This window comes from Pollachius pollachius (assembly GCF_949987615.1).
Source record: "Pollachius pollachius genome assembly, chromosome: 13".
NCBI classification, from domain to species: Eukaryota; Metazoa; Chordata; class Actinopteri; order Gadiformes; family Gadidae; genus Pollachius; species Pollachius pollachius.
In genome coordinates, this window is record NC_136946.1 from 21,327,489 (window position 1) to 21,337,400 (window position 9,912).

The 9,912-nt window shown below is 42.7% G+C and overlaps 1 protein-coding gene across 1 annotated transcript; it reads left to right on the top strand.

Annotated features, from left to right (window-relative positions):
• Window positions 1-2,962: 2,962 nt before the first annotated feature.
• Window positions 2,963-7,313, top strand: tmem196 (transmembrane protein 196; the record flags this gene model as incomplete). Its single annotated transcript, XM_079749871.1, has 5 exons — window positions 2,963-3,127; window positions 3,492-3,548; window positions 5,821-5,959; window positions 6,897-7,015; window positions 7,242-7,313. 5 exons carry the CDS (start codon window positions 2,963-2,965, stop codon window positions 7,311-7,313), a joined length of 552 nt encoding a protein of 183 aa, XP_079605997.1.
• Between the last annotated feature and the right edge of the window lie 2,599 nt (window positions 7,314-9,912).

Consider the following 9,912-nt stretch of genomic DNA (forward strand, 5'->3'; position numbering starts at 1 on the left):
ACCTTTTGCGCCTATTTACGTAAACGCGTGGACGACTACTAATGATGTAACTGGGTGTTGAAGGGTTGTCCCATTTTGAAGGGGGAAGAATTCGCGAGGGGTAGGGTTAAAGGGGACATATAATATCACCAGGTGTGAGTGTGATTAGCCATTACAAGCCGTTTTCAAAAAGTGCAGCATTGTGACATCACAGGTGGGCGTGTCCACCTAGATGTGTGACGGATAGATGAGCAGTGTTTGCTAGTCTACTGGGTAGGCTGGTAGACTGATCTATCCAGCACACATCTAGATCGACACGCCCACCTGTGATGTCACAATGCTGCACATTTTCAAACCTGCTTGTAATGGCTAATCACACTCACACCTGGTGGTATGATATGTCCCCTTTAAGGAGTCGGCTTAAGGGGTAGGGGTAGGGTTAAGGTCAATGTTTTTGTTACAGCATTTACCGGAAAACACTGCCCTATGAAGACTATTGCCCAACTCTCGCTGGCTGTAAGTTCTATCTGTCGTTTGAGAACTCGTTTCACAGAGACTACATCACTGAGAAGGTGATTCAATCCATTTGTTTGGCCTAAAGCCACATGCCAAGGGACTCGTGCTACCGGGGCCAACATGACCTTTATATGTGGAACTCTTCATGAAGTATTTCATGATTTCTGTTCTAAGACAATGGGAAATGGAAATTAGGTGGATGGTATTTCTGTAATATATTGATCCAGGTTTTGATCGGACAATCAAAGCCCTTTGCAGGATTGAATGAACACATGTTATGATAGTTGAGACACTAAGCATATGGACTCGGGCACTCATGTTCCACTCCGGTTTAACCCATGATAATTCCCTATTAAAACTGATTAATGATCAGTAGTTATAGTCAAACCATATCACACTGGTCCCCAGTCTTTGAGTGCATAGATTATTTCATTCAATAAATGTTTATGTTTGGCACTAACTGCTGAGTATTTGATTTTTTTCTGTGACATAACCCTTTGTGATCATCGATTGATCAAAAGAGTGGACAATAATTAACACTTACCTAGCTACATCAGCTTTCGCCTTGGGAAAGAGATAAAAAGCCAAGGCGGTTTGTTACTGTTGAATACAAAAAAATGCACCCTCGCTTCTTTACTTTGTTTCAAAATGTAAATTTACCTTTGCCCTAAACTTTGTCTTAAAAATAAACAAGACTTATCAAAACCTACATTAGGTAAGAGTTCAACTGCACCACTGGAATTGTAGTTTTTAAGACCAAAGATAAGGATTATACCTAAACAAATTACTTTGAAAATGGGGCCCAACTTCCAGATCCGTCTGCTAGTGAGTACGTAGTGGACATACTCACTACTGGCCAGAGGTGGAAAGTGACAATACTTTGTTGCTGTACTCAAGTTCAGTTGTCAGGTATCTGTACAGAGTATTATTATTTCAGATGTTTTTTTACTTTTTGGTTCCTAAATTGTAACACAAGTATCTGTACATTCTACTCCTTAGATTTTCAAAACAGGCGCGTGACTTGGGACATTTGAGGGAAATTATCGATTTAGATTGAATTCATTTTGCATCATTGCACGCCTGTCAAACATGAAGACAGGTTTCAACCTAAAACGATGGGACACTAACACAAAGAAATTCATCCCTTGATTTAGCCATCAGTGCATATCACGGAGATGTGGGAAGTTACAAAGTAGAATACAGATACTTTGCTACTGTACTTAAATACAGTTTTCATGTATCTGTTCATTACTTGAGTATTCTTTTTGATAACTTCTTACTTTTACTCCCTACATTTAAACCAACAAAAAACATCTGTACACAAAAATATCTTTACGTCCTACTCCTAATGGCGCTGAAACAACATTCTGACACATTCTATCATTTTTTTACTTTTGCCACCACTGCTACTGGCCAATAGTCACTGGTCCAATATAGGCCTATACATACATTGGCTGGAAAAACCTTGTGTGTCGCAAGATAGGCAATACAAGCTTACAAGTCATTAGCTCTACCATGTTCTATTAGCAGTCAAATTTCCAGCACCAATGGAAAACATGGTTTTCTTTAGACAGCTTTTTAAAGATACACTGGTAAAACACCAGTTTATAATACAATCTCATCACCAATTATAAAATGTTTATCTGTACGTTGCAAAGATGCTTCTGATTGGACATTGTAGGTAAAATCACCTGTAATGGAGGAACCGAAACGCCTCACAAAACAAATATATATTTTTTTATTCATTAGTTTGATGGATTTAATGTTCTTGCATGATTCTTGCCCTTCTTTTTGGATTGTATCTTAATGGTTGAACGCACTTGGAGTTAGCGAAATCAATGTTGGCTACTAACAAACTACCCCATTGGGTTAGTAAATATGATGGCGTTAGTAAGGAAAACCTAATTTATCTTAATAAAATAATTTCCCTCAATGCGGTTTTGACGATGGTTTTTGATGTTGTCGAGTGTGCGTATGTGTGTGTGTGGGGGGTGCATGAGCGCGCCAGTTTCGCCACTGAATGTAATGGGGCGGGAAGATTGTCTCTCTCTGTCTCAGAGAGGGAAGGGGCTGGAGAAAGAGAGAGCGAGAAAGGGCGAGATAGAGAGCGAGCGAGAGAGAGAGAGATGGAGAGAGGGCGTGAGAGAACAGTGTGTGTAAACCTTTGAGTGCGCAGGAGTGTTTAGGTACCATAGACAGCACCACACATCACACGTTGCTCTCTCTCAACACGGACCAAGTTTCAACAAACCCCACGACGAGCACTTTATCTTTAGATTCCCAAGTTCCGTCTCTGAGCGCTTGTTTTCACTTACGATATTTATTTAATGTTGTAGTGGAAACTCTCCGCGGTAAACCGAAGGAGTTATGGATTAGATCGACGCTGTGTTTGCACTAAAAGAGGAAGCGGATCCCGCTCTAAATATAGTCTCACTGGTCTGCTCGTGTGGAGCAATGCCCGGGCAAGATGTGCTCCAGCCGCAAGATCCTGTGGAGCCTGCTGCTGCTGTCGGTTGTGGAGGTGGGCCTGGGCGTGGCCAGCATCGTCCTGGGGGCCGTGGGTATCAGCTGGATGCGAGACGAGCACAAGCCGCAGCAGGGCGACGCGTCGCCGGTGTGGAGCGGACTCTGTGTACGTTACTTTGGCGATAATATGCTGAGTTGAAAAAAATATATAGAGATTTCAAGTTGAAAAAAAGTTCTAATATATGTTTGCTTCCGTTTCTATTAATTGTAATAGTCATTAAGGGGGGCAATTTTAAAACGCATAAATAACTATGCAAAACTGAATCTTAATTATTCCAAATGCTATTTTAATTTGTATACATATTTCTATGCCGACATATGATTGAGTTTAAGCTAAATATGATTTAGATGTCTGATATTTATGTATTTATTTATATGAATATTCACATATATATATAAGGACAACAGTGTGTTTACAGTGTTTATACATTGTAGACTACCTTGCTAAGCTGTTATTTGTTTGTTCCTAGTTCCTGGTGTGTGGGGTGTGTGGGATGCTGTGTGCCCGGAAGAGAACTGGTCTTATCGTGAGTAAAACCCCTGGAGGAGAATGCTTGATTAACTGTGTGATCCCTTTGGTCTCAAGATGGTAAATTGGCTGTTGTTCTTGTCAGTCCATCAGTCTAACCACATCTCAGTTCTAAACCTATATTTCATGTCTATCATCGACACACTCAGCCATTGACTAGTGCTTCAGATGCTGTACGCAGGAGGAAAGCCATCCAGATCGGCTCTCAAGGTTAAAGCTGATTTATTGTTTATGTGGCAGTTGTAGTACAATAAACAAACCCCAATCTTATCATCCATCATGTAATAGATCAAATGTGAATAATTCTCTTTCATCTTTTTCCGTTGTGTTTTGCGCAAAAGGCTAACCGTACACTTTCAACAGTCAGTCGTCAGCGTCAGATTATTTTTTGTGGTCCGATGATAGCTTGTTTTTCGCGTTTGCACTCTGACCTCCGACCTGCTCCCATAGTGTCTCAGTGACATGCTATAAACCCACTGCAGGTATGAGAGTCTGCTTGCTGCGCGTGCGTGTTTGCGAGTGCATGTTTCCACGCACACGTCTGTCCTCCACTGCGTACTGAGCGTCCTGAGGTCGGTCATCAGAGGAAACCAGAGGAGACAAGCAGTCACCTCTCCTCCTCTGTCTGTACCTTACACACACAAACACACACACACACATACACAGACACACACACACACACACACACACACACACACACACGCTCCTCACACATGCACACACTGCGATTCTGTTTCTGTCTCATTTCTGTCTCTCTTCGTCCGCCCTCTGTCTTGCTTCTCATGACCAGCCCTGAGCAAGCATATCTCTCCTGCTCTCTCTCTCCGTCTCTCTCTCTCGCCCTGCTCTCTCTGTTGCTGTAACAGTAACATAATCCCACCTGTCACTATTTCATTCCCCCTCTTCCTCTCTCTCTCTCTCTCTCTCTCTCTGTCTCTCTTCCTTTCTCACTCTCTATCGCTCTCTTTCTCTTTCTGTTTCTCTCCATCTTTCCTCATTAACCTTTTCATCAATCGTTTTCAATTCAGCGATCTTCATTCTCACCTCACTTTATCTCCCTTTTTCTCTCTCTCTATCTCTCTCTCTCTCTCTCTCTCTCTCTCGCTCACTCTTGTCCTCTTGCTCCCTTGTTCATTTTCAACTCTTTTCAACTCTCGTCCTCCAGTCTATTTTATCTGCTGTCTCTGTGTGGGGGAATGATTCCATTAGCTTGGCTCTCTGTAATGACTGAAACCAAGCCATCCTTTTACATGCAGTCAGTAATATGTGTGTGTTGTTGTGGGTACGTTGGTGTGTATGTGTGTGTGTGTGTGCTTTAGTGTGTTTGTTGTGAGTGAAAGTAAACCTGCAGGTTTCAAAAAAAAGCAAGTACACACAGACTTCACCATTGGTTTGTGGAAGGATTTAATAATTATTGCGATATTACATAAGGTACATTATGCAGTAAATTACATTAAAAAGAGTAACCTGTTCATGTGCACACACACAGACACACGCTCACACGTATGAATACAAACACACATACACACACACACAGACTATGTGTGCAACAAGCACATCCCTGCCAGTGCAATATCTCTAGAGTAGTGGCATTTAAAGCGATCCAATTTTCTAATAGAGAATATGATTTGTTTAGGACTAAGGCATATGAGTCATTGAAGTGGCCAGTTCAGAAGCAGGAGAGTAATAAAATTCAAATCAGTCCTGGTTTGTAAATCACTCGTCACATTTCTGACACACACACCAAGGATGTGTTGTCATAAACCCTCTCTCCTGTCCTCTCCTTCTCTCCGTTTGTTGAGTCTGTCTGTTGCTCAAACACATTTTAATCAAACTAACTGAGGAAGTTGTATTTGTTGTGAAGATCACTGCAGTTCAAATAAATCACATCAACTGGCAGCTACAAAATAAACACTCTTTATGTCTGTTTGCCTGCACGTCTGTGTCCATTGGCCAATATGTCTGTCCGCTCATCTGTCTGTCTGTCTGATTGTCTGTCTATCTGTCTGTGTCCATCGGCCTGTTTGTCTGTGTTCATCGGTCTATCTGTCTGTCTGTCTGGCTATCTCTATATTGGTCTGTGTCCATTGGCCGGTTTGTCTCTGTCCATCTGTCTGTCGGTCTGTCAATTGGACCATCTGCCCATCTACCTATCCATCTGTACATCTTTCCGTCCATCAATCTGTCCTTCTTTTCCCCTTTCTGTCTTTCTGTTTGTCCATCCGTCTTCCCACCTGTCTGTCCACCTGTCTGTCTCTACCCTTCCCCAGATGATTGTGTTTTCCGCCTGCTGTATCTGCGGTCTGATCGGGGGGATCCTCAACTTCCAGTTTGTGCGCGCGCTGAGCAAGAGGCCGGACACCGCCATGCACTCGGTCCATCTGGCGGCCATGACGCTGGCCTGTCTAGGTACCAGTAGAGACCAGTGAACCCCTAGGTACCAGGAGACACCAGTGAACCCCAACGCCACACGTCGCACGCCGCAGGCCGCACGCCACAGGCTGCATGCCGGCTGTAATGATCTCAGGGGGGAGGTAGTTGACCCAAACGCACCACACAGGGTAGGCAGGACAAGATCGACGGTACAGAGGAATTTATTGAGAATCCGGGGGCTGGAGAATGGTGGGAACCCGGTACGGGTCCAGGTGAGTCCTGACAGAGGGGCTGAGGAGCATGGAACTGGGGAACAAGGAAAGACAGGTTAGGCAGGTAGGTCAGGATAATTCTTAGAAAGAAGGATTTTACAGAGGGGCTAAGGAGCTATACAAACTGTTCAGAGTCTATTACGAACTGGCGAAGAGTGGCTTGAAAACCGGAGTGGATATACTGCTTGGGGATGAGAATATGAACCAAAGATTTGAGGCCAGAACATCAGCAGATGATGTACCGGGGAGGAGTCTGCAGGCGCGCCCACCAGCACCCACAGACCGACAGAGAGAGTATTGCTTTCAAACACAAAATCCCTCATTCCTCTGGTAAACACTACACTCTCAAAGCAACAAATGTTTGGGTCTACCACAACCTGCATTAGGTAAACATACTTTAGAAACAGGGTGTGAAACTTACTGTTTAGTCCGGAATCAACTGTTTCTTGTTGATGAAAGATGTACCAGACATACAGTATTTTTGTGCGTTTATAATGAAAATGGAAGAAACCCATGAGCAATTTAGGACCAGTGAGGACTTGTGCTCTGGTGAACCATCTGTGGTACCACCATTGATACCATCACTGAAACGAGGCCCCTCATCTTCTATTCATGAATGAAGGAATGAAATGAATACTACTGAATCTCTGTTGGGGCTCCTCCATTCAAGACGCTGTGTCTTCTGTCTGTCTGTCCTGCAGGCATCTCCTCCTGCACGCTGTCCGCCTGGCTGACCTGCCGGCTCGCCAGCTCGGAGCAGCAGAGGATGTTCCTGGAGAGAGAGCACTCTTTGCACCACTCCCACGAGTTGGCCGAGAAGGTACGGCAGACATGGCAGTATAATTGATAGGTATAATACAAAACTGATGATGAAAAAAAACACATGTTAACTGTGTAAACAGAGATGATAGGGTAAACAAATGGCACTGTGTTTTTCTCTGATTGGCTGGGTGGCAGGAATTATTGTCAGTGATAGTACAAATATGAAACTGATAATGATGCAACAGTGTGGGTGTTTGTGTGTGTGTGTCTGTCCCCCATAATAGGAGATCCTAGAGAACTCCAGTAACGGCATTCCCCAGATTTCTTACAACGGAAACAGCAGTACATCGCTATGACGACCAGGCACTCCTGACAGCATCTCTTGGAAGGGGTTTCGCTCAGGCCCGCTGAAACAAATACAACATGGTTCGCAATTAGGGCTGTACTTGCGTTCAGCGCCATCCATGGACCTGTCTGGAGTGACTACTTGTGTACACTGCAGAGAGGAGAGAGTGTGTCAGTGATCAGCTTTTGTCTTCCTCATTGGAAGTGAGGCAGAACATGTTTTCTTTGGGAACAAAGGGGAATTAAAGAGTAATTTCGGCGAAAATTTAACTCAGGGTCTTTTTCGGCATAAAAACCCATAAAATAAGCCCTGAAGAGATTTTTTTTCATTGATAATCGAGTATAGAGCTTGCCCGGAGCAATGTAACAGCCCAAATAGCTTCCATGTTATTTGCTAAGGGCAGTGTGAACGCTTCCAAATCTAAAATTTGTAACCACTAATATTGCTCAAAATAGCACCAAACCTCTGCAGTAGCATGACTAAGGTCCCTACATATAAAACAAAGCATTATCAACTTAGTTAGCGTACTGAGAGGTTATTAAAAAATACTATTGTCCAAGTCTGTGCCTTACCGGTAGGTCCATGTTTCCAGGAAGTCCACTAAAGTAGATTACCGGCTACTGTAAATAATATAATAGAGGCGCCAACAAATTTAACTTAACAATCTCCCCTCTTGATACTTGGCTGTTCTAAAAATGTTGACACCTCTATTATATTATTAGTGGACTTCCTGGGAACATGGACCTACCGGCAAGGCACAGACTTGGAAGACAATCTTTTTTAATAAACTCCTGCAATGCTAATCTACTTTTTGGTGCTTCGTTTTATGTGTAGGGACCCTACTCATGCTACTGCAGAGGTTTGGTGCTATGTTAAGCAATATTAGTGGTTAACATTTCGATTTGGAAGCGTTCACACTGCCCTTAGCCAATAACATGAGCCATTTGGGCTGTTACATTGCTCCGGGCATTCGCGGGCAAACTCTGTACTCGATTATCAAAGAAAAAAGTGTCTGGCAGGCTTATTTTATGGGTTTCATGCCGAAAAAGACCCTGGGTTAATTTTTCGTCTGAATACACTTTAAGGCTTGGCAGCTACTGCATGAACATATCGAAAGTGTGTGTTTGACGTGACACACGACCAATGGCTGCTAGTTTTACTGATACTTCAGGTGAGGAACGTCTGCGTGACGGAACCTATGATTTCGTCTAATCAGTAGGAAGAACTACGTCAATAATATCCAATCGTACCGTACGCCTCAGAGGAAAGAGCACAAACACAGCATGCTGTTTATTTTTTATCAAGAGCTGTTGATTTCTGTACCTGTTCTTCGTCTATCTCTCTCTCTCTGTCTCTCTCGCCCTCTCTCTCTTTCTCTCTCTCTCGATATCTCTCTATCTCTGTCTCTCTATCTCTCTGTCAATCTGTCTCTCTATCTCTCTATCTCTCTTTATGTCTCTCTATCTCTCTCTCCTTCTCTTTACCTCTGTCTCTATCTATATCTCCCTCGGTCTTCCTTATTATGAATGCAGATTCCTGGTACAGCCAGCAGTATAGCATTGTTGTGGATATATATATTAAGTGAAAATAGAACAATTCGGAATTTATATTGCTGCTTGTATTTAGCTGGTCAATATCCATATACCAAGCATATTTTTCTATAAGCTTCTTATAAAAACTGAAATAAATGTAACGCTGTTGATGCACCTTGCTTATGTTTCTGTTTGTCGGGCTTGATCAAGAGATGATGTACAAGACATACATATGCACGTCCTCGCACACACACACACACACACACACACACAAACACACACACGCACATGCACCCACACACAAACACACACCTTACTAGAAATAACAACTTCAAGCCCGATTTGAAGAAAACTATGGAAGCCATTACAAATATTTATGACGCAACAATTCCAATCCGTTATTCAAATGCTTACAATAACCATCAGGTCCATTCTGCATCATAAATATAAGAATTATATTGATATATAGTGAATATATAGACGATAGAAAAATCATTCGCCGCAAATCATTCCACCGGACACAAGAATTCCTACAAATACAGGCTTAAAGGCCGGTTCATACACACACATGCAAAAACAGGCAGATTGTCTTTATAATCATCTAGGTTTTGCACTCATAGCTTTCTCTTCACATATAAAGTAACCTGATAGCGGTAAGCTAACCTCATATATTGATATACCGTACAACAGCACTGACCACATCAAAGCTGTTGAATAGCCCAAAATGATCCTTGCTTACTTCGGAGAGGACTCAAAACTGATGTGTGTGCTTTTGTGTGTGTTTGTGCACACTGGTTTTGATTTGAGATCTCTGCAGTACACTCTAATAGGAGCTATCGCTGATCTAGGGGCCACGTCACTCTCTATCACCAGGATCACAAACATTCACATGCCAAGAGAATCTGGAACTGCTGCTTTTGTATGTGTATGTGTGTATGTGCGTGTGTGTGTGTGTGTGTGTGTGTGTGTGTGTGTGTGTATAAATTAACTCCTATGTTGCCATGGTTGCCACCATTTAGTATATGATTGGGTCCATTTTCTCCATTACAACTCCTACTGCAAATAAATTCCAAGGCA